This window comes from Panthera tigris, chromosome D2 (assembly GCF_018350195.1).
Source record: "Panthera tigris isolate Pti1 chromosome D2, P.tigris_Pti1_mat1.1, whole genome shotgun sequence".
Lineage (NCBI taxonomy): Eukaryota > Metazoa > Chordata > Mammalia > Carnivora > Felidae > Panthera > Panthera tigris.
This window is the reverse complement of record NC_056670.1, coordinates 51,852,727-51,878,779: the sequence shown is the minus strand read 5'-3', so window position 1 is coordinate 51,878,779 and position 26,053 is coordinate 51,852,727. Positions and strand designations below refer to the sequence as shown.

The 26,053-nt window shown below is 37.1% G+C and overlaps 1 protein-coding gene across 1 annotated transcript in view; it reads right to left on the bottom strand.

Annotated features, from left to right (window-relative positions):
- The window catches only part of MARCHF5 (membrane associated ring-CH-type finger 5), a 56,394-nt gene that overhangs the window by 4,913 nt on the left and 25,428 nt on the right, over window positions 1–26,053 (bottom strand). Inside the window, exon 3 of the mRNA XM_042961005.1 lies at window positions 5,790–5,920. Coding sequence (XP_042816939.1) covers window positions 5,790–5,920 — 131 coding nt within the window. The remainder of the gene's footprint in view (window positions 1–5,789; window positions 5,921–26,053) is intronic.

The following is a 26,053-nucleotide window of genomic DNA, read 5'->3' as shown; positions in this document are numbered from 1 at the left end:
TAAAATGGTGAGCTAAACAGATGTCTTTTGGAGAGGAGAGAGACAAATCAAACAAGCATGCAAATATAAATGCTAAAATGGAAACAATAGTATAACTATAGTATACCCCCTGCTACTATAATCAGACTCAAGGGCAGTAAATGAGGACTGAGTAAAGCAATGGGGCTGATTTAACTTTGGTCAAAACAAACCCAGCATCCCTTGTGTATCATCAGGAACATTCTGGTTTTATGCTCCAAGATTTCAAAACAGGTTATTTTTAAGACTTCAATTTGGGGGTGAGATTCAGGAACTATAGAATGTCTTCTCTAAGAATTTGTTATCTGTGTATAAAATAAAGGCCTAGGAATTGTAGGTTTAAAGAAAGGTTTGTTTCTCTGCTTGAGGCCTAAAAAAAGCTAGTTCTTCATATCCAGGAGTTCACCAATGTTGAAAGGCTAAGAGTTTTAACCTGATCTTTTTTTTTTTTTTTTTCTAATTTTAGAGAGAAAGAAGAGTGCAAGTGGGGGGAAAGGGCAGAGGAAGAGAGAGACTTTAAAAATTTATTTATTTATTTATTTATTTATTTATTTATTTACTTACTTACTTACTTACTTACTTACTTACAGAGAGAAAGAGACATGGGAAGGGCAGAGAGAGAGGGGGGCAGAAAGAAAGGGAGACAGAATCCCAAGCAGGCTCTGCACAGCTCAAACTCACAAACCATAAGTTCATGACCTGAGCTGAAACCAAGAGTCAGCTGCTTAACTGACTGAGCCACTCAGGTGTCTGAGAGAGAGACTCTTAAGCAGGTTCCATACTCAGTGCAGAGCCTAACAAGGGGCTCAATTCCATGGGATCATGACCTGAGCCAAAATCAAGAGTCGGATGCTCAACCGACTGAGCCACCCAGGCACCCCCTAATCTGATCTTTTAAATCACTTCCTTTTAGGACCCTACTTTTATTTTTTAAATTATTATTATTATTATTTTAAAATCTACCTTTTTTCCTAAGTTCATTCGCTTATTTTGAGAGAGAGAGAGACAACAAGCATGGGGGAAGGGGCAGAGAGAGGAGGGAGAGAGAAAATTCTAAGCAGGCTCCCGCACTGTCAGTGCAGAGCCCGATGTGGGGCTCGACCCCACAAATTATGAGATCATGACCCAAGTAGAAACCAAGAGTCGGACGCTTAACTGACTGAAACACCCAAGTGCTCCTATGGCCCTACTTTTAAATGGGAGAATGAACAGTGATGAATTAAGAGGTTTTCTTAGTCAGACTTAAGGACAGTTAAGTGTAGTATATGAGTTAAGAACTGACAATGCTTATGGGGGTTATTTTTACACCAGAGGGAAAAATGGAACGAAAATGGACATGAAGGTGGTTGTTCCAGAGTAAAATGTTCCCACTGCCTGTGGAACAAAGTTTCACTTAAGAAGCCCTAGATTAGGGACAGGGGTCCTAATGCTTCTTCCTTACTGTGTGGTATTGGACACGTAAACTTGCCAAATCTGTAAGCTAGGAATAATTAATAGTATCTAGATCACACGATTGATGCAAGGTTTAAAAACATCAGTGCTGGAAGGTGTTTAGCCCAGTGCTGGGGGAAAAAAGTTACCTATCACATTGTCTTTTCTTTCTTCTTTTTTTTTTTAACGTTTATTGATTTTTGAGACAGAGAGACAAAGCATGAACGGGGGAGGGTCAGAGAGAGGGAGACACAGAATCTGAAACAGGCTCCAGGCTCTGAGCTGTCAGCACAGAGCCTGATGCGGGGCTCGAACTCACGGACCGCGAGATCATGACCTGAGCCGAAGTCGGCCGCTTAACCGACTGAGCCACCCAGGCGCCCCTCACATTGTCTTTTCAATAAAAAGATAAACAGAAGGTCTCAAGTTCCTCACAACTAATTGGGATTGAACTTAAGACTGGCTCGTGGAGAAATAAATGGGAAAAGAATAGTGGTCTGATTCCTTAACCTAATATACTTGTACTTTAGAGTAGTCGGAGAACAAAAGGAAAAGAAAACCGTCAAGGGTTAAAAAGAAAACCCTAAATACTGCTGATGGTATAAGTGGGGCACATTCCCTAACAAATATGCTCAGAAAGGTAAAAGTCTTCCCAATACAATTAAATCATATGATACTACCTATCTACCGTCTGTAATCTACTGTAATCTCTCTCATTCAGGGTTTTAAAAAAAATCTTTCCAAGTGCCACAGTGTATATGAAGATTATTTCTAAGTGGTAACACAAAATATATGTATCATCATAATTTTAGTCTTTTTCTTTACCATCACCATTAACCAACATGTTCATTTTTGTCTCCTTGCTTGTATCTCCTCTACAGATCCAAATTATTGCCTTCAAAAGTCAGCTCCAGACTTACTTTCTATGAAACTTCAAACGATCTTTCATTGTACTGAATTAAAATACTGTTTATGTAGTCTTCTGTACTCTTCATATTTGTTTATATAATGTTATAACTGTTCTCCAGTTGTTCACTTACGTACACCTTGTCTTAGAACTATATTCCTTGGGCCTGGGAATCATTAACAAATTTCTTTTAAGATTGAGCGACGCTTGGAGTCTTTGGGTAGCTCAGTTGGTTAAGCGTCTGACTCTTGTACAGTTAGTGGCTTTAAGCCCCACATCGGGCTCCAAGCTGGCAGTGTGGAGCCTGCTTTGGATCCTCTCCCTCTCTCTCAAATTAAAAAAAAAAAGATTGAGTGAGCCTAAAATCTTTCCTCAAAAAGAGCCATCCTATTTCTTGTAGTCAATTAGGTATTAAGAGAAATCACTCAATCTCATGGGGCCTTAGTTTCCTCATCTGCAAAAAAATATACATATACATCCGTATTGTACATTCAATAATGTATATATTTGCTCTAAGTTTTTGTGTCTTCGTCAGTACTAGTGAATTACCTAAACCTCCCTGAACTAATGATGTACTCATTAATCAAAACTGGAGTTTTAATTTATTTAATTATTGCAGAGAATATAATCAAATAAACCTGCTACTACCTGACAGAACTAGTCATATAAAAAAAAACCCACGATATTTATGAAAGCCCTTTAAGTATTAGTCTCTGTGTATATGCTATAACAGGAATACCTAAGTGTAAGACAGTCTCTACTTTCAAGGAAATTACTTTTTAAAAAATATTTGAGAGAGAGAGAGAGCAAGAGAGAGTGTGAGTGGGTGCAAGCAGGGGAGGGAAGGAGAGCGGAGAGAGAGAATCCAGTGCAGAGCCCCACGCGGGGCTTGATCCCACAAACTGTGAGATCAAGACCTGAGCCAAAATCAAGAGTCGGACGCTTAACCAACTGAGCCACCCAGTACCCCTCAAGGAAATTACCTTCTAATAGGAAAAGCAAAGGGCTGAATATAGGAAAAATTAAATAACTTCAGTAATCTATATCAATATCACTTGGTCAGCACAAGATTTGCTGCCATTTAAAGAATGACAGTGGCAGGAGTTGTCTGGTTAGTTTCAGGAGGGAAAAGCAGCTGAACTAAGCCTGAAAGGAGTTCAGATTTGGAGAAGTAGAGAAGGGAATGGAGAGACAGGTATGAAGCAGGGAGGGTGGCAAAAGTCAAAGGACAGAGGTAAAAAACTAAACAGGAGCAAAAGGATAGGATGCAGGGGGACAGCCCAATAGGCCTCAAAGTAGAATGAAGTAAGACTATGAAGGATTTGGCATAACAAATCAGGTCAAGGAAATAGAATCTTTTTTTTTTTTTTTTTTTAACGTTTATTTATTTAAAAAAAAAATTTTTTTTTTTCAACGTTTTTTATTTATTTTTGGGACAGAGAGAGACAGAGCATGAACGGGGGAGGGGCAGAGAGAGAAGGAGACACAGAATCGGAAACAGGCTCCAGGCTCCGAGCCATCAGCTCAGAGCCTGACGCGGGGCTCGAACTCACGGACCGCGAGATCGTGACCTGGCTGAAGCCGGACGCTTAACCGACTGCGCCACCCAGGCGCCCCAAACGTTTATTTTTGAGACAGAGAGAGACAGAGCATGAACGGGGGAGGGTCAGAGAGAGAGGGAGACACAGAATCGGAAGCAGGCTCCAGGCTCTGGGCCATCATCAGCCCAGAGCCCGACGCGGGGCTCGAACCCACGGACCGTGAGATCGTGACCTGAGCCGAAGTCGGACGCTTAACCGACTGAGCCACCCAGGCGCCCCTAAATAGAATCTTTTTTAAGTCAGTGGTTCTTAATCTTTTTTTTTTTTTTAAATTTTTTTAAACATTTATTTATTTTTGAGACAGAGCATGAACAGGGGAGGGGCAGAGAGAGAGGGAGACACAGAATCTGAGACAGGCTCCAGGCTCCGAACAGGCAGCACAGAGCCCGACGCGGGGCTCGAACTCACGGACCGTGAGATCATGACCTGAGCCGAAGTCGGACGCTCAACCGACCGAGCCACCCAGGCGCCCCAGTGGTTCTTAATCTTTATCCATTACACTCATGACAAATGATGGTTTACTATATGTAATTCATTCTAGTGACTACATCCAGATTTTGGGGGTATCCTCAACGCTTCATGAAGAAACCTTGCAATACTCTGTTTCACCATGACTAAACAACCAGAAAGGCTACTTACTATGGACCTGGCATAGGCAAGTTATGTGCAATTTCTAGAATATTACATAGTCTGTAAACTATTACTGAGTTACTTATGAAACACTTACCCAATCTAACTGCTGCACAGGAAAAGTCCTACTTAAGACAGAGGAGACAGCTTGGAGTAGACGTTGAAGGGATTATTTTAGGAAGATTAATTTGGAAGGATGGACTGACAGAAGAGAATGAAATTAGAGAAACCAATCAAAAGGCTCCTTTAGCCATATGGTATGATAGGGGAGTGACAACAAAGTCAGGTGTTATAAAGACTGTGGAAAGGAAGCTACGGATATAAGATATCAAAATGGAAACTGCTTGGATTTGGTCAGTGGACTGGAGATAGGGCTACGAAGCAGAAAGTTAAAGGTAATCCTAAGAATGTAGGATATAAACCGAGTAGATGGGAAAATGATAGTAGCAATCAGAGGTATAGAGAAATTATAATATTATAAAATATAAATAAATTTAGGTTTCAAATTGAGGAAAAGACTAGTTTGATTTCAGAAATCCTGAGTGTGAAATCACAAGTGGTCACATAAGGAGAAGGGTCAAGCTGCAACGGCAGGACTGCTTTTGAGGATAGAATAGGGCAAAAGATGTAGATCTAACCATAAAAGGCACACAGCTGATAGCTGGAAATCATTAGGGAAAAAGTATAAAGAGAGGAATCAAGGGCCTGGGACTAAATCTTGAAATTTAAGTCTAATAATCTTCACCAACAGTTATTGATTGTAGCAAAAAACGGGAAGTAACTAATTTCTAATCAACAACAGACTGGTTAATAAATTGTTCTAATTCCATATGTAGAATGGTATGCAGATTTCTCCATACTTATAAAAAGGCGGGTGTAGTTCTAATATGCTTCCTTTTAGGGGGAAAAAAAATGTATGTGTGTGGGAGAACAAATTTATTTTTTCTTGCACATGCACAAAGAAAGTCTAGAATATATTACATAACTAATATAAATGGCTACCTGGGGAAGTGAGGGGGAACCTGGGCAAATGGACAGGAGTAAGAAGATGACTTTTCACTATATAGTTTTTTTTTATAGATTTTCTTATTTTTAAGCCTTGAGAATATTACTTGTCCAAAATAATTTTTAAAACTCCTAACAGAAATCTAATAGATCTTCACATTAAAAGTATTATCACTGAATAGGGTAAAATACTGAACCTGCATCACTGTCACTGCTCCATAAGTCACAGCTGTCCAATAGATAGAGCCAACCATTATTCCCGCTGCAGCAAATGGACACGCTTTTGAGATCAGTCTATCTGCAAGATCCAAGACGTAAACAACTGGACCTATAATAAAAGAAAGTAATATTTCAACACAAGACAGATATTTAAAAAATGAGTTGTTCAATATTTCCCAATGATCTAAAATGTTGTTATGAAGTTGGATGTTCTGATGCTTTAGAGGTAACTGTTATAAATGTGATGGGAACCTAGATTTGAATAAACTTAGAATTTCTCAGTTGTCTTGATGAATAGCTAAGTTCTGCTTCCTAAATTCTAGGAAATAGCTTCTTCAAATTTTTATCTTTATCAGTAAATCAAATAAAGCCTCAAACGCAGCTGCTTCTTATGAAAAAAATAGTTCTCTTACTTATTTTATTCACACTGGCTACTGCAGAATGAAATGGCCATTTCAGAACAGTTCCTGCCCATAATTATATTCTCTAGTACTTGGTAAAAATATCACTTCTTTGACTTCACTCATTACTTCCTTGGTGCAGTATGTGAAGGTAACCAATGCTATTTTCTTGTAGTTATAAGAAGTCAATCTATCTTACGTTGATGTTTCAATATGCAACATTTAGTTGAGTATTATTCTCTACAAACATTTCCCCCCCAAGTTTTTATTTAAATTCTATTTAGTTAACATATAGTGTACTATTAGTTTCAGGAGAATTTAGTAATTCATCACTTACATGTAATGCCCATCTAACAAACTTCTTTAATGATCACCATGCCAGTTTTTAGGACATTCCAACAGCTGTATGTGCCAATTATACTTCTATTATTAAATGCTTACTGTGAAATTTGGCTACTACCTTTCTCTGTAAGTTATTTAGAATAGGTATATTTGGAGGTATTCTAGACTGCTTTTAAGCCCAATACAATTTAGCTCCAGAATTTTTCAGAATAGTGAAAGGGTCTCAGGACTGAATTAGAACAAGGCCTAAAGAACTGAGTATCTAAGTTTAATCAAAGAAATATAAAACCTTGATTTAGTAATCATATTTGTTGAATACCCTCCACATACAAACTATCACTTGAGACATTTTCTTAGAAATGTATAAGAATTATTACCTACCTTCTGAGGGCTTACAATCTATGAGGACGCTGTAGAATGTAAAAAATTATTTTTATTGTAGAAAGAAATTAACATAGCAATATGAGATAAATTAAACACGTATGAACAAGCATCGATCTATAGAGCCTTGATCAATACTTCCCCTGATCGCTAGAGCCAGTAACATTACTAGTCACTGTAAGAGAGACCCCATTGTGAAGTAGAAAGAACATTGGGAGCCACATTAAAGGACCTATGATTTCAATTTAGTGTATTTACTATCTCCTCTAACAACAGTTAGCACTTCTTAAGTCTACATGATACCAGCTGCTGTGCCCCAGGCATTACATGCATCATTATTCAATCTTATAATGTATAGTTTTATCCTTAAAATATAAAAATTTGCTAGGTTAAGTTTAAAACTCCCTCAGAAGGCACAATAGAAGTCATTTTAGTGAGTCACCAAAGATCTGTCAAATGCTGGTACTAAAAGTTAAAGACCATAAAGTATATATAAAACCTCCACACTTCAACTTTCATATTCTGTACTGATAATCCTTTAATCAAAAATTGAAGCCACAAAAGAACAAGTCCAGACTCTCCACAGCACATGCAGCCACCACCAACATCACACCTATCTGATGTCAATCCCTCCACTGACCTACCAGATCCCATCTCTTGCCAACTCAAAGCCACAGCTCCAGCAACTGTTTCCTACATCATTTCCTCTCTACTCTTTGTTGGAATGTTTCCAATCAGACATATTGTTGTTTCTTCTATCTTAAAAAAAACCAAATTCTTGTCTTGATCTTTCTTCCCCCACTGCTTGATCTTTGCTCCCTTTACAAAATTCCTCAAAAGACTCATCTGTTTTCACTCTCCTTCAATTCTCCTCTTGAATCCACTCCACCAAAATTGCTCATAATGGTCACTAACAACCTATGAACAGCTGAATGCAAAAGGGAGGACTATTTGGCCTAACAGAAGTATCTGACATGGATATTCCCTTCTTCTTCCTCATATATGGTTCTTCGTTGTACTTCTAGGACATCATCATCTTTTGGTGTTCTTTCTATCACCAGTCATTAACTTTTCAGTCTTCTTTCTTGGTTCCTCCTCCTCTTCTTGACCTCAGTGAAACCCACCCTGCCAATTTCTACCTCATGATACTCTCTATTTACTCTGCATTATTTTTCTTTTTTTCCAAAGCACTTACCACTAACATACTCTAATTTACTCATTCTATTTCCACCTGTGAGAATAGGGGCTGGGAAACTATGGGCTAGGCCAAACCCAGCTGGCTGTTTTTGTAAATAAGGTTTTATATGGAACATGCCACATGCAAAAGCCTAAAATATTTACTGTCTGGTTTATAACAGAAAAAGTCTGCTGACTTTTGAACTAGAATATATGCTCCAAAGGGAAAAATAACACTTTTGTTTTGCTCATTGATGAATCCCAATTCCTATGACTCTAAATATTTGAATTCTCTACTAAGGTACTTCTGTAAAACTATGTCATGAAAATCTTTCTGTACCAAGCCCAAGTTAACTATAGGGCTATTCCGAGTCAGAATCAAAATTGGTAAGGAAAGAAGGTATTTTGCATGCTTCCAATGTAACTCCTTCTTCCCTCTTTTCAACAGGGTACATCCATTAGTAGATAGGATGAAGCAATATAATTCCTAACATGGTAGTCAATTACTATCACTTTTATCTATCATGAGCATGGACAATTTAGAGATGTTTGAATTGTCTTCCTTTAAAGATTTCAGAAGGTTCAATTTTCTTCCTGAATCCACGGGTGTGAATTCTTTTTGTACAAGCAAAAACAAACAAAAAATCCACTTACTTCTGGAAATTTTCTACTCATTCCTTGGGTCATATACAAAAGATGTGCCAGATTACATGAAGACACTGGCTGTGTTTCATAGTCCTTATTTCCAGTTTTTCTGAAATAATCTTGTCTAATCTTTTGTCTTTATTTTTCCTAAAACTCTCCATGCTCTTCCAGATAGACTAGTCCAAGAATAGTTTAATAAAGATAAATGCCTAATAGTAAACATACCAACAGAACAGTAAATTGCCATGCAGGGGAGGTATTTCTTAAAGATTATCTAGGCAAGCTATTTAGTGAGTAAGAACAATTACTGAATTTCTCTGGATGACAGTCCCTGAGTCACTCTTCTTACTAGGAAGCTTACCATATGCTACTATCTCATAACTTGGGATCGAAAGAGAAGTTACTAGATTCTTCTTACTGTCAGATTATAGCACAGAGAGTAGTGGGAAGTGAGGAAAGGCAAGACTAGCCATTTACAACCTCAATTCTAATGAAGAGGAAGAAGAGTAAATGCACATCACATAAGTTAAATACCTAAGGGCATAAAAAGACTTCAATATTTTAAAAGGCATTTTGAATTTTTAATGTCTCAGTGGGCTTCACCACTTACTTTTCTTTTTTTTTTTTTCACCACTTACTTTTCAATGTACTGTATTTACACAATGGATGGCAATTGAAGAAGCTCTGTATAAATGTAAGTTTTGAAAACCCAATAATTTAAAGGGCACTAGGGAAGCTCGTAATTAAGAGAGAATCTATTGCGAATTCTTTTGTAAAATAAAGAAGCTTTTGTAAAGAAAATAACTACACCCTAGTATTCTGGATAAATTCAAATTTTCACATTTCAGATATGAATGACATCAAACAGCAAGCTGAGACCTAATGGAGAAACTCTTAAGTCCATGTCTACTGAAAAATAAGTAATCGGTTTTATCTGGAAGACACTGCAAAAGGAGATTTGTTGCACCAGTGATTTAAATTCAAATTCATGTATGCATGGTGTTAAAGGTACATCTTGGAAGATAAGAAATTAATGACTGAAAGGCAGAAAATATTTAGGGCTCAACATCTATGGGCACTGCTCACTGTAATACCCAGAATTCCCATGGCCTTTCTCTGGGACAGAAAAGTATCCTTAAAAAAAAAAAACAACCTCTGACCAATTCTTGAGAAATAATTTCTACATGTTGCCAGAATGCTATAAAGTTTCTAACACAGAACACAATTTAATGAGAAAAAATAGATGTTTCACAAGATAACCTTGTATAAATTCCTGAGAAGATAATAGCTTTACTGAACTCCAAAGTTTCTGTTAAGTGGCCAATAGTTCATAAAAGAGATTTAATAAGACAGATTGTTTGCAAAAGCTATTCAAGTTTCCAGGTTTTTGTTGTTGTTGTTTTTGTTGTTTTGCTCTGCATTGAACTAGTTTTGATCTAGACCCAACTTAAATGCCAACTTGCTAAGCCTAAACAACATCACCTTCAGCTTCAGAACCATCCAGAACTGCAGATTTTGGAGGCCACCAAGAGTCCAACAATATAGTCCTAAATTCTCCTTGCTCCAAGTCTTCTTTTTGTTATGTTCTATTTCTGGAATGTCCTGTCCCTACTTTAAGTCTATATGAAACCCAACTTCCCAATGAAAACTAATCTAACCTGACAGAGGTTGACTAATTGCTCTACCCCACCCTGTTCATGTCCCATGAGGCTTCCTTTAATACTATCCCATAAAATGCACTTACCCCTTTGCTTGTACATAATGTTAGTACTTTATGTTCTTGTTCAATGTTTGTTCAGTTGTCTCAATATCCTTATGTCTGTCCATGTCAGCATCATCATAGATTGAAAACTCCCAGGGGGCAGGGGCCAAGTCTGTTTAACTCGTTTTGTACAGTGCCTAGGATAGAACCATGTACAGATAGGTGCTTAAAAAAAATGCTTTTGATGATGATTGGTATCACTCTCAGGGACTCTGTAGGCCACAGCTATCTCAGCACATGGTACTTGGCAGTACATTAGGGCACTTTGGCCTGTTGCATAGGATATTAAAATATAATGGCATAGGATCTAGCTGCAGCACTCTGTGGCAAGTATTTGACTCAATCCATTGTTAAAAAAGGTCCTTTAATAGGGGTGCCTGGCTGGCTCAGTGAGTGGAGCGTGCAACTCTTGATCTTGAGGTTGTGGGTTCAAGTCCCACGCTGGGTGTAAAGATTACTTAAAAATAAAATCTTAAAAAAAAAAGTATATGGTCTCAAGTCAACAAATGTGGATTTTATTGAAGACATGAAGTAATACCACAACAACCATCTCAGAAGTTAAAAGTATATGGAACTCCTGATGGGACAGTAAAGAAGTTTAACTCTTTCTCCAGCATTCATCACTGTTTTAAACATTAGACTTCAGAGGCCAGGTTCAAGAGCCTCAGAAAGCTTATGTAAATGTCATCTTTGATTGCTCTGCTGGTAGGGTGAGGTTTTACCAATTTTATGCAGGAATAAATATCCTACAAACTCAGGCTATCAATTATTTTGCTTAGTAACAAGAAGTTAGACATTAAATTGTAAACAGGTAAGAATATGTTGTTGGGCAATTTTTTAGACAACCAAACTAGTAATAATTGGCCCCAAATCCTCAAAACAAAACAAAACAATGCTGAGGAATAAAAGATCCAGAGTCAAAGCAGATGAGTACCATTCCTCTGTGTGTGTGTGTACATATATACATGTAGCATAATACCATGAATAGTAACTAAAGATCATAGTAATTCTTAATTACATAGTCTATGCCAAAAGAAAGCTTAAATTTATCCTCATAAGAGAATAGCCCATAGAATTCATTCGTGGGCTATAAAGTCAACTACTAAGTACCTATTAAGCACCTACTGTACACATAGCATTCTACTTTGCATTAAAATAAATGTAAATGAAATTTATACACCAGCCTCTGCCTCCAAGGAGCCTCCAATCTAGTTAAGGACAACCAATAAATACACATTAAACAACTGAAGAACTTTAAGGAAAATTTAGTATATGTACATTAGTATGCACAGACTTTACAGATACGTGAATGAAATTTCAAGTAAACATTATAGGGGGATGAGGATTCAGAGTTTTTCAATTGATATATACATGTGTATTTTACTAATTAACAGAAGTGAATCTTAGACTTAGAAGTCTATGATCTGAAAAGGGGCATTCTAAAAGACCTTCTAACTGGGGCAAAAGACTTTCTTCAACAGGTTTATATAGTTTTAAAAAGCTAGTATACCAGTAATATCAGGGTTAATTGACAGAAACCCTGACTAGGGTTCAAAGATGCTGACACCCTTATAGGAAGGAAGTTCCTGATGACAGGCATGCTAAATGAAAATGAAATTTCAGGAAAATTAATCTTATAATAGATTATTTAAAGTCAATAAACTAGAATAGAATCCGCCAAGATTTTGTATCCAAACCAAATGCAAAGAAAAAGTAACAATCCAGAGAAAGTAACAATCCAGAGAAACTTAATATAAAGAGACAGCTGAATTAGGAAAAGATCAAGAAACATCAGAGAAAATGCAATGTGGTTTTTTTTTTTTTTTGAGAGAACAATGACTAAGGTATTAAATTCTTTGAATTTCAAAATAAAATGTTGAAAAAGTTCTTTAAGGTGTGATAAAAGCACCACCATCAATTATCATTAGTTAATACATAAAAACAGATGGCAATATTGATTATGCATATACTATGCCAAAAATTACTAATGAGAAAACTACTTCTTAGAGAATAACAAAAGGTTATCATAAGATTCAGGTAACTATAACCCTGAGGAAAGTCAACCTGATATTACTATTTCATTTTCTTCTTCCCTTTATATGAGAAGCTCATATTAGGCTTCTTAGAGCCAACATAACAATGTGGTCATAAGAATTTGGTAGGGTCTATTGTGTGAATTTGTACAAGTTGGTATCCCTGGACCTCAATTTCTGTATCTGTTCAGTAAGGCTATTAACTACCTCAGAATTTATGTGAAAATCAAGATAATGCATTTGAAGTCTTAATATAGTGCTTAGTATTACGTAGTAACAACCAACGTCAGCTATTAGTTCTTTCAAAAATGGCAAACTAAGTTAGATATGAGAACTTAGAGATAGGAGGTATAATCCAAGACAGATGTATGAGGAAAAATTTATGGCATAAGGTTCTAGTATAAAAATAAGACTCCTTCGGAAATTCTCAAGTAAGAAATAAAGGATAGATGTGCTTCAAGGTCTGGGACAAGGTTGGGGGAGGACAATTCACAGAGCCAGGAAATCTGGGAATGAAGATGGAGATGGAGGATATAAGGCTTACAGAATTTAGATCTATAATGAGTATTTTTTTTTTTTTTTAATGAACTCATCCATGGTTCAACCAACACTGGGACTTATATATTTTTAATTTTTTTAATTTTTTTTTTCAACGTTTTTAATTTATTTTTGGGACAGAGAGAGACAGACAGAGCATGAACGGGGGAGGGGCAGAGAGAGGGAGACACAGAATCGGAAACAGGCTCCAGGCTCCGAGCCATCAGCTCAGAGCCCAACGCGGGGCTCGAACTCACGGATCGCGAGATCGTGACCTGGCTGAAGTCGGACGCTTAACCGACTGCGCCACCCAGGCGCCCCAATTTTTTTAAATTAACTTTATTTACTTACATATTTTGAAAGAGAGAGGGGAGAGAGAGAATACCAAGCAGGCTTTGCACTGCCAGCGCAGAGCCTGATGGCAGGCTTGAACTCAAAAACCATGAGATAGTGACCTGAGCCAGAGTTGGACACTTAACTGAGCCACCCATGTGCCCCAGTAATTACTTAAAAAACATTTTTTAAACTTTTATTCATTTTTTGAGGAACAGAGAGAACATAAGTGGGGGAGGGGCAGAGAGAGGGAGACCCAGAATCCAAAGCAGGCTCCATGATCCGAGCTGTCAGCACAGAACCCAATGCGGGACTCGAACCCATGAGTTGTGAGATCATGACCTGAGCTGAAGTTGGACGGTTAACCCACCGAGCCACCTGGGCACACTGAGTAATTACTTTAAAAAAAAAAAAAAAGATTCTGTAATTATGTTTTGGACCTATAATTCAGCTATATGTATTTACATGCAGTGTGCACCCAGAAAGTCTCACTCTGTTCAAGATGCTTCTTAAAAAAAAAAAAAAAGAAAAAAAAAGATGCTTCTTAAAACTCATCTACTTTTTTTTTTTTTTTAATTTTTTTTTTTCAACGTTTTTTATTTATTTTTGGCACAGAGAGAGACAGAGCATGAACGGGGGAGGGGCAGAGAGACAGGGAGACACAGAATCGGAAACAGGCTCCAGGCTCTGAGCCATCAGCCCAGAGCCTGACGCGGGGCTCGAACTCACGGACCGCGAGATCGTGACCTGGCTGAAGTCGGACGCTTAGCCGACTGCGCCACCCAGGCGCCCCAAAACTCATCTACTTTTAAATCTTCGGCAACAAGACGGGAAGTGATTTGCATCCAGTAAATGCAAAGAAATCCTATTTTAAAGGTATCCTAGTCATTTGCCTCATAAGAGGGTATATAAATGAGAGCCAAAGACCACCTAATGAGTACAAAGTATAACTACAAACTTTGAGAACAGGAAGTATTCAAAGACTGAATCACTATGGAATGGAATTTTTGTTTTTAAATTCATTTTGATACAAAAGCAAAGTAACTTGGATACAAAAGCAAAGTAAAAATAAACACTTCTCTAATGGCTAAGTGTAAACATTACTAAGAAACTTATTAATATGAAGTACCTGAATTCTTAAGTCTATAGACTGGTTTTCAAGTAGTGAAATAAGCCAACAATATATTTTATGAGAGCATTTGGAAAAGTAACAGGTTGAATTCATGTGAATAATACAGGGCCACATGTGGTTATAGGAAAACAATGTCCCTATTAGAGAGTAACTGATAGCTTAGGAAATATTAGAAATTGAAATTACCATAAAATTGAAGCCTTGAAAAAATTTAAAAACACTAATGCTTATTTTATAGCACCCTTTTGCAATCTATAGCATTCTTACTTGCTTTACAATGGTTCAGCCATCTTATAAAGACATATAAATTAAAACTATGAGATTATCTTTCCTTACCTAACAGATTGGCTAAAATTTTAGTTTGTCAACACATTCTATTGGCAAAGCAGTGATCAAACAGTACACTACGGGTGAATATATAAGTGGTATTAATACCTACAGAGAGGAATTCGGCAATATCTAGCAAAAGTATACATCCAATTCACCCTTTGACTCAGCATTCCTTTCTCAGTTCATCTTTGCATAAATATTCCAAACTAATAAATGAAGAAATAAAGAATTGCAGTATCATTCTTCTGTATCACCTAAAAAAATAATAGATCTAGAGGCAATGAATGAAAAAATTACCAATCTTTGCTAAAACCAGTAGGTAGAAGCTGATAGGGAACCTAATCAGATACATCGGGTTGATAATACCTGTATGCACCGATTATAGTTTTACCATAAAAAGGACTACACGTTTTTTTTCAGATTTATTGAGATATTTTTGGCATACAACAAACTCAAGGCATACAATGTGATGATTTGATATACATATATATTTAAAAAAATTTTAATGTTTATTTTTTTGAGAGATAGTCAGAGACACAGTGTGAGTGGGGAGGGGCAGAAAGAGAGACACAGAATCCAAAGCAGACTCCAGGTTCTGAGCTGTCAGCATGGTGCCCAATGCGAGGCTCAAAGCCATGGACTGTGAGATCATGGCCTGAGCCGAAGTCAGACACTTAACCGACTGAGCCACCCAGGTGCCCCTGATATACATATATATTACCAAAATAAGGTTAATACCTCAATCCTTTTTTTTTTTTTAATTTATTTTTGAGAGAAAGAGAGACAGAGTGAGGGGGAGGGGCAGAGAGTGAGGGAGACAAAGAATCCCAAGCAGGCTCCAGGCTCTAAGTTGTCAGTACAGAGCCCAATGGGGGGCTTGAACCCACCAACCGTGAGATCATGACCTGAGCCGAAGTCAGATGCTCAACCGACTGAGCCACCCGGCCGCCGCTCAGTCCTCTTAATTACCATTTTTGTGTTGGTAACATTAAGATCCACTCTCCTAACTGTAGTTAGTCATAGTCACCGTACTGTGTATTAGATCCCTGGAACCTACTCATCTACTAGATGAAATTTTGTACCTTTTGGCCAACATCTCCAAATATCCCTTACCCTTAGGCAATCACCATTCTACTATTTCTATGAATTTGGCTATTTTAGATTCTACAGGTAAGTGACAACATACAGTACTTGTCTTTGTAACTTATTTCATTTAGCATAATGCCTTAAAGATTTATCCATGCTGCTGCAAAAGGCAGGATCTCCTTTTTTAAACAGCTGAATATTTCACTGTATGTATGTGTGTGTATATATCTGACTTTTAAAAAATTCTTTCATCTCGTGATAGACACTTAGGTTGTTTCCAAGTCTTGGCTACTATGAACAAAGTTGTGGTGAACATGGGGGTGTAGGTATCTCTTTGAGACCCTGATTTCATTTCCTTCAGATATCTGCTTAGAAGTAGGATTGTTGGATCAATGGTAGTTCCATTTTTTATTTTTTGAGGACTCCACATTGTTTTCCAGAGTGTCCACACCAATTTACATTCCCATCAACAGTGCAATGCATAGGAGTTCTCTTTTTTTTTGATAATAGCCATTTTAACAGGTGTGAGCTAACATCTCATTGTGGTTCTCATTTACATTTCCCTGATGATCAGAGATGCTGAACATCTTTTCATGCATTGGTTGTATGTCATCTTTGGAAAAGTCTGTTCAGGCCTTTTGCGCATTTTAAAATCAGATTGTTATTTTGCTATTGAATTGTATGGGTTCCTTATATACTTTGGATATTAACCCCATATCAGATAGATGATTTGCAAATATTTTCTCCTATTCCATAGGCAATTGCCTTTTCATTTTGCTGATTGTTTATTTTGGAGTGCAGAATCTTTTCAGTTTGATACAGTCCCACTTGTTTATTTTTGCTTTTGTTACTTGCACTTTTGGGATCATATCCAAAAATCACTACCAAGACCAATGTCAAGGAAGCTTCCCCCTATGTTTTCTTCTAGAAGTTTTATAGTTTCACACTAAAGCCTTAACTTAAATACATTTTAAATTAATTTTTATGGTGGTATTAGTAAGATGGGGTCTAATTTCATTCTTTTGCATGTGAATATCAAGTTTTCTCAACACCATTTATTAAAGAGACTATTCTTTCCCCATTGAGTATTCTTGGCTCCTCTGTCAAATATTAGTTGAACATCGTTTATTTCTGGGGTCTCAATTCTGTTCCAAGAGGCCTATGTGTCTCTCTCTATGACAGTACCATATTGTTTTGATTACCACAGCTTCATAATAAAGTTTGAAATCAGGAAATGTGGCGCTTCCTTCTTTGTTCTACTCAGGATTGCTTTGGGCATTTGGGGTCTTTTGTGGTTCCATACAAATTCTAAGATTATTTTTTCTACTTCTGCAAAAAAGGCAACTGGGATTTTGGCAGGGATCTCTACTGAGATAATTATAATCATGATTTTTATCTTTCATTCTATTAATGTGGTGATTCGCACTGATTTACAGATGCTGAACTATCTCAAGGATAAATCCCATTGGGCCATGGTGTTTGATCCTTTTAATATGCTGTTGAATTTGGTTTGCTAGCATTTTGTTGAGAATTTCTGCATCTATATTCAGCAGAATACTGGCTTGTGGTTTTCCTTTCTTGTAAGCCTTATATGGCTTTGATATCAGGGCTCATAAAATGAATTTGGGAATTTCTCTCCTTTTCAATTTTTGGAACAGTTCAAGAAGGACTGGCATTGATTCTTCCTTACATGTTTGGTAGAATTCACCAGTGAAACGATTTGGCCCTGGGTTTTTCTGTTGGGGGGTTTATAATCTCCTTGCTGTTGACCTGTTCACATTTTCTATTTCTTCATGATTTGGTCTTGTTAGATGGTATGTTTCTAGGAATTTAACCTTTACTTCTAGGTTATCCAATTTGTTGGCTACAATTGTTCATAGAAGTCTGTCAGGATTCTTTGTATTCCTGACATGTCAGCTGTAATATGTCCTCTTTGAAAGACAACTACACATTATATGCCTCAGGTTGTGATGTAGTAAGGAGTACACAGGAGTATGAAATATTCTTGCAAAAAAAAAAAAAATCGTATTTAACTTCACCGATGAGATCTAACCACCATTATAAGAAATGTAAGGGATACAGCAAATATTACCCAAGTACTCTTGGGCCATAATAATAAAACCCATAAAATGGGAAATTCTATGATGATAAATTATTTTTTTTATTTAATGAAAAAATTACAAGGGAAAAGCTAAAATACTGGGGTTTACAAGTCACACTAGGCCTTAGGTCCATACAAAGCTGGAGAGCTGACTCTAAGGGTTATATGAACCATGAGTGAAAGGGTAAGCCAGAAAAATCCACATGACAACAAAGTGAGCCAACAAAGAAAACTATCTTATCTTCAAGAAGAAAAGTAGGGGCGCCCGGGTGGCTTGGTCAGTTGAGCGTCTGACTCTTGGTTTTAGCTCAGGTCATGATCTCCTGGTTCGTGGGTTTGAGTCCCACATCAGGCTCTGTGCTGACTGTATGGAGCCTGCTTGGGACTCTGTCTCTCTCTCTGCCCTTCTCTAGCTTGCTCACTCTCTCAAAAATAAATACATTAAAAATTTTTTTTGAAAAAAGAAAAGTATGGTAAGGACAGTTTCTTCTAAAAATCTGTAACCATAGTCAACTGGCATGCAGATTTCAGGTTAGAAATCTGTCTGTGCTAAGGGAGAAATCCCAAATGCAAATCCTTTCTGGAGTTCTTTCACCTTCAGGATATCCAGTCCACAAATATGAACATAAATGTGCACCTAATTCCCACACTCAAGAGAAATGAAGCATCATGAACAAGAACCAGAAGAAAACAACAGTTTAGGTTACCAAAGACTTTAGATAATGGAATTATCAACCCAAACATAAAAAACTATAAAATAAAATACAAAGTAACTTATAAATGAACAAAAAACATGAGACTATAAACAATCACCAGGTGCATTTAAAAAAAAACTAGAACTTACAGAAAACAAAACCCCTTGCAGATTATGAAGAGAGAATTTAAGAACTGGGTAACAGTTAAGAAGAAATTATAATGCTGCAGCACAGAGACCAAAAGACGAAAATCCATAAAAGAAAATAGAAATGTCTAACATAACTCTAATCAGAGTTCTAGAAGAATGGGCGGAAAAAAAGCATAGGGGTGCCTGGATGGCTTCGTCAATTAAACTTGCAACTTTGGCTCAGTCATGAGCTCATGGTTCGTGGGTTCTAACCCCACACTGGGCTCTGTGCTAACAGCTCAGAGCCTGGAGCCTGCTTCAGATTCTGTGTCTCCCTCCCTCTCTCTCTCTGCCCCTCCCCTGTTCATACTCTCTCTCAAAAATAAATAAAACATTAAAAAAAAAAATTAAAAAAAAGAGGGGCACCTGGGTGGCTCAGTCCATTAAGCATCTGACTTCTGCTCAGGTCATGATCTTGCGGTTTGAGTTTGAGCCATGTGTTGGGCTCTGTGCTGACAGCTCAAAGCCTGGAGCCTGCTTCAGATTCTGGGTCTCCTCTTCTCTCTGTCCCTCCCCTGCTCATACTCTCTCTCTCAAAAAATGAATAAACATTTAAAAAAATTAAAAAAAAAGAAAAAAGCATAAAACCTAAAATTTAGTATGCGGGGACCCAGTTAAGGGTCAAACTCTTGATTTTGGCTCAGGTCATGATCTCATGGTCTGTGAGTTCAAATGCTGCATCAGGCTCTGTGCTGTCAGCAAGGAGGCTGCTTGGCATTCTCGTTCTTTCCCTCTCTCTCTGCCCCTCCCCTGCTTGCTCTCTCAAAATAAATAAACTTAAAAAAAACTGCTACAGGGGAAAATACAGTATCAGAGGGAAAAACATTTCAATCCGGAAGATGGCCAAGAAAAGGGAGAAGGGAAAAGTAGAACAAATGGAACACACAAAATGTGACAGTAAAAACCCAACTCTATCAGTATCACAAGAAGTGTAAAAACACAGAACTGAAAATAAAAGGATAAGGAAAGATAAACAGGCAAATACAACATCATCAAAAAAAAGCTGATATATAGGAGGAAAAGAGTAACTTTACAGTGGAAAAACCTGACAAACACCATCTTAGCCAGATGACCAAGGTCAGTATCACCAGTGATAAGTAACGTTGATGGTATTTGTCTTTGCTATGATATGATGAAAATGGCACTTCTCTGTGGTCTTGTTCCCTATAATACATAACCTCAACAGACAATGGGAAAAACATCAAACAGATCTGAATTGGGGGACATTCTACAAAACATCTGACCATTACTTCTCAAATGTGTCAAGGTCATCAAAAACAAGGAAAAGTCTGAGAAACTGTTACAACCAAGAGAAGCCTACGGAGACATGACTAAATGTAATGTGGTATCCTGGAACAGAATGAAGATATTAGGTAAAATTAAGGAAATCTGAATAAAATATGGACTTTAAATTAATAACAATGTAGCAATATTGGTTAATTATAACGAATGTACCACAATAAGACGTTAATAATAGAGGAAACTGGATGTGGGATGTATGGGAACTCTGCTATTTTTATAATTTTTCTATAAACCAGAAACTGTCCTAAAAGTTGATTTAAAAAAAAGATGGTGTAGCTATGTCTATTCTATATTATCATGTCTATATTATACACAAGTGTAAGACAAAAAAAAAGCATTATTGTAGATAAAATAGTCATTACTTAATGATAAAGTGTTGAACTCACAAGGATATTTTATTTCTAAACCTGAGGAGTAGGTGAACAAGTGATGGTTTATTAGTCTTTATTTCTCATATGTAGTTATGATATAATCTTTTTCAACAAAATATTTTATAATAAAAGAGAAAAAAAATACCTGAGTGAACAGTCTGCTGAGCTTTGATCAATGTTAAGGTAGCAGATATAATTAGTTCTGTATATTGATAGCAGCATGCTGGCAAAGGCAATGGAAAAGCGGGCACGCCAATACACTGTTGGGAAGATTAAATAGGTATAATCTCTACAAAAGCCAATTTGGTGATATCTATTAATGTTATAAATGCATGTACTCTTTGACCCAGCAATTCTACTCTAGTCATTTATTTTAGATATATTTGCATGTGTGCATAAAATTATTTCACAGCTGTTTATGACAGCACTGTTTGTAGTAGTAAAAGATTAGAAACAGCCTTTATGCCCATCAACGGAAGACTGTTTATATAAATAATCACACATCTGCGATGGAATATTATATAACTGTAAAGAAAGAAAAAGCTCTTTATACACTAATATAAAGTGGCATCTTCCATATATTGCTAAGAAAAAAAATACAGAACATAATATATAGGGTATTTGTCTAGAATATTTTGACATATAATCTAATTGTGCTCAATACTGTGTTTGCCTCTTCATATTTACTCATCTTTCTCCACCCTGCTTTGCGCACAATTCGCCAAACTGCATCTTCCAGGCAACCTTGCCCTCTAGCTTCTGATGTGTCTGAACAGTAAGTGGAATGGCGAGAAAATCAGAGGGTGGTAAAAGTGCTTCCCTCACTCTAGGCAGTTTGTATTTCTTTCTCTAAGACCATAGATCCCGTTAAACAGCTTCTGCTAAAGCTCTTGTCAAGTTCTGTTAATAGCTTCCCTTCCCTGCACTTTCAGGCCTAGGAGTGGAAATAGTTTCACACAGTTGCTGATCCTTGGGTATTTTCCTATCTCTTGTTTATTCTTTTAACTCTATCCTAATATTTATAGCTTTTCAAGGATGGGGTGAGGTGAGGGAGAGAGAAGAAGGAAAAAAAGAGAAACACTGAGACTTCTAACAATGGTTGCCTCTGAGTAAGAAACTTACCAGCATTTTGGCTGGTGAACGTGGTAAAAAGACTTTCATTGCACACCCTACTCTTTTGAATTTGGTCCATGAGAATATATTATCTAGAGGGAAAATATATAAAGTAAACTGAAACATTTAAAAGACACAAAAGAAAATACTAAGAGATACTCTCGTTGGGGCATCTTTTCTTTCACACATTTGCTATCTTTTGCCGTGTCCAGCAGGGTAAATGTGGACACAAAGAAAAAAGAGAATAGATCTTTTGGTGCAAGCATCTAGCCATCATTTTGCTTCCTGGTCATGTTTCTCCTTCAATTCTAATAGCATCAAATCACTGAAAATAATAAAAATAATTTATTAGCAGTATCTCAAGTAAATTCAAATTCACACCATCCCTATTCCTTCTTACAGTACCTGAAACTACTTCTTATTCATATGTGACCTGGTAGCTGACTCACTGAGTGACAGTAACAAGAAATTCAGCAGTTTAAAATCTTGGCTCCTTCACTTACTTGCTAGAAGCCCACGGGATTCTATTAAATAAATTTGCTGAATTTGTTCTTACCTAACTGTGCAGAGCTTTTGAGAAGTTTAAATAAAAGAGCATAGGCAAAGTGACAACAAAGTGTCTGGCAAATAGTAGGAGCCTGTTAGCAAATGACAGCTATTGATATCACTATTATTATTGTTAATAAAGTAACATTACAAAATAAATTTTATTTGGTAGGTTCTCTAGGAAAGGTTTCTCGCAGGAGTCATCATCATCCGTAGTGAATATCTTTCCCTAAGTTTTACACTTCACTTAATATTTGCTAACTACTTTTTGAGGGTGACTGTTATCTTCAACTCTATACAGAAGTTTGAATTAATGTTTACTTGAGAGTAACAATAAAGAAGAACAAAACTAATAAAAATTTAACTTGAGGAATCTAAGGGGGTGCCTGTCTGGCTCAGTTGGTAGAACATAATCTCAGGGTCCTGACTTCAAGCCCCATGTTGGGCATGGAGCCTTAGGGGAAAAAAAAAAAAGTAATCTAAGTATATACCAATAATATATTAAGACATAAAATAGCAAAGGTGGCAACACTAACATCAGTTAAAATCAACTTTAAGACAAAAATTATTAGAAACAAAAAAGGAAATTTAAAATTTTTTTTTTTTTTTTTTTTTTTTTTTTTAGCGTTTATTTATTTTTGAGACAGAGAGAGACAAAGCATGAACAGGGGAGGGTCAGAGAGAGGGAGACACAGAATCTGAAACAGGCTCCAGGCTCTGAGCTGTCAGCACAGAGCCCGATGCGGGGCTCGAACTCACAGACCTCGAGATCATGACCTGGGCCGAAGTCGGCTGTTCAACCAACTGAGCCACCCAGGCGCCCCAAAAAAGGAAATTTTATAATGGTAAAAGGGACAATCTAGCAGTAAGACAGCACAATTTGGAACATATATACATCTAACAATAAAGCCTAAAATAAATAAAGCAAAACGGACAGAACTGGAGAAACAGACAATTCAACAATAGTCGGAGACTTCAATATCCCACTTTATTTTAAAAGAAAAAAAAATTTTTTTTTAATCTTCATTATTGAGAGACAGAGTGTGAGTGGGGGAGGGGCACAGAGAGAGGGAGACACAGAATCAGAAGCAGGTTCCAGGCTCTGAACTGTCAGCACAGAGCCCGAGGCGGGGCTCGAACTTATGAACTGTGAGATCATGACCTGAGCTGAAGTCAGATGCCCAACCCACTGAGCCACCCAGGAGCCCCAATATCCCACTTTCAATGAAGGATAGGTAAAAGATCAACAAGGAAATAGAGAATATTTGAAAATACTATGAACCAAACGAGATATTTACAGAACACTATACCTAATAACAGAATACTCATTCTTTTCAAGTGTACATGGAACATTTGCCAGAATAAATCATGTTAGGGCATAAAACAAACCTTAATGTATTTAAAAGGACAGAAATCAAAGTATGGTTTTGTATCAAAATAGAATAAAATTAGAAGTCAATAGCAGAAGGACACTGGCAAGTTTATAGGTATGTGAAACTTAAAACAACACACTCCTAAATAATCAGTGAGTCAAAGAAGAAAGCTAAGCAGTCCTTAGACGGAAATTTATAGCTGTAAATGACCACATTAAAAAAGAAGAAAGATCAAGAGAACGGGAAGACAAGCTACAGACAGAGAAAAAATATTTGAAGACATAACTTGATAAAGAACTTTTGTCCACAATATACAAACACTTAAAAATCAATAGAACAAAAGAATCTGATTTTAAAAAGATCAAAATATTTAACAGACACTTCACCAAAGATATAAGATTGTAAATAAGTACATGAATAGATGTTCTATGTATCATTAGGGAATTGCAAATTGAAACAATGAGATACCACTAAACATCTATTAGTATGGTGAACATCCTAAACATTGACAACACCAAATGCTGACAAGGATACAGAGCAACAGGAACTCATTGCTGGTAAAAATGCAAAATTTCAGCCACTCTGAAAGGCAGTTTGGGTTTCTTACAAAACTAAGCATATTCCTACCACATGATCCAGCAAACATGCTCCTTGGTATTTACCTAAATCAACTGAAAACCTGTGTCCACACAAAAACCTGTACATAGATGTCTACTGTTATTTATTTTTGAGAGACAGAGCATGGGTGGGAAGGGCAGAGAGAGGAAAACAGAGAATCCAAAGCAGGCTCTGGGCTGTCAGCACAAAGCCTGATACAGGGCTTGAACCCACAACCAGGAGATCATAACCTGAGCCGAAGTCAGATGCTTAACCGACTGAGCCACCCACGTGCCCCTACTGTAGCTTTATTTTTAAATGCAAAACCTGGAAGAAAGCAAGATGTCCTTCAGTAGATGAATGGATAAATAAACTGTGTACATCCAGACAATGGAATATAATTCAGTGCTAAAAAGAAATGAACTATCATGCCATGAAAGACACGGAGACATTTTATATATATTACTAAGTGAAAGAAGCCAATCTAAAAACGCTAATCTAAATGCATCCCATATGATTACATTTATATGGCATTCTGAAAAAGGTAAAAATATGGAGGTAGTACAAAGATCTGTGGTTCCCAGCGGATAGGAAGGAGGGAGAGATGAATATGTGGAGCACAGGGGATTTTCAGGGGAATAAAAATATTATGTATTATACTATGATGTTGGATATATGTCATTATGCATTTGGAAGAATATACAACCATCAAGCAAATCCTAATGTAAACTATGGACTTTGGGTGATAATAAAGTGTCAATAATATAATGAAGTATCACCAACTGTGACAGATGTATCACTTTGGTGAAGGATGTTGATAATGGAGAAGGCTATGCATACGAAGAGGCAAGGAATATAAGGCTATCTCTGTACCTTCCTCTCAATTTTGCTGTGAAGTTAAAACTGCTCTAAAAAATTAAGTCTACTAAAAAACCAAAAACTTAAACCAATAACCTAACTTACTTTAAGAAACTAGAAGAGAGGAGCACCTGGGTGGCTCAGTTGGTTGGGTGGCTCAGTTCGACTTTGGCTCAGGTCATGATCTCATGGTTCCTAAGTTGGAGCCCTATGTCAGGCTCTGTGCTGAAAACTCAGAGCATAGAGCCTGCTTCAGATTCTGTGTCTCTGTCTCTCTCTCTCTCTCTCTCTCTGCCTCTCCCCAGCTCACACTTTGTCTCTCAAAAATAAATAAATGCTGGGAAAAAAATTTAAGAAACTAGGAAAGAAAAGCTAACTAAACCCAAACCAAACAGAAATAATAAAGACTAGTGTGGAAACACATGAAATAGAAAATGGAAAAATGGAGAAAAATCAATGAAGCCAAAATTTGGGTCTTTAAAAAGATCAACAGGGGCGCCTGGGTGGCTCAGTCGGTTAGACGTCCGACTTCGGCTCAAGTCACGATCTCGCGGTCCGTGAGTTCGAGCCCCGCATCGGGCTCTGGGCTGATGGCTCGGAGCCTGGAGCCTGCTTCTGATTCTGTGTCTCCCTCTCTCTCTGCCCCTCCCCCGTTCATGCTCTGTCTCTCTCTGTCTCAAAAATAAATAAACGTTAAAAAAAAAATTAAAAAAAAAAATAAAAATAAAAAAATAAAAAGATCAACAAAACTGACAAACATTTCACTAGACTGACCAAGAAGAAAAAGATTCAAATTACTAAAATCATGAACGAAAGGGGGGATATTGATATTAACCTTACAGAAATAAAAAGGATTATAAAAGAATACTACAATCATATGCCAACAGATGAGATAATCTAGATGAAATAAATTCCCAGAAAGACACAAATTACTGAAACC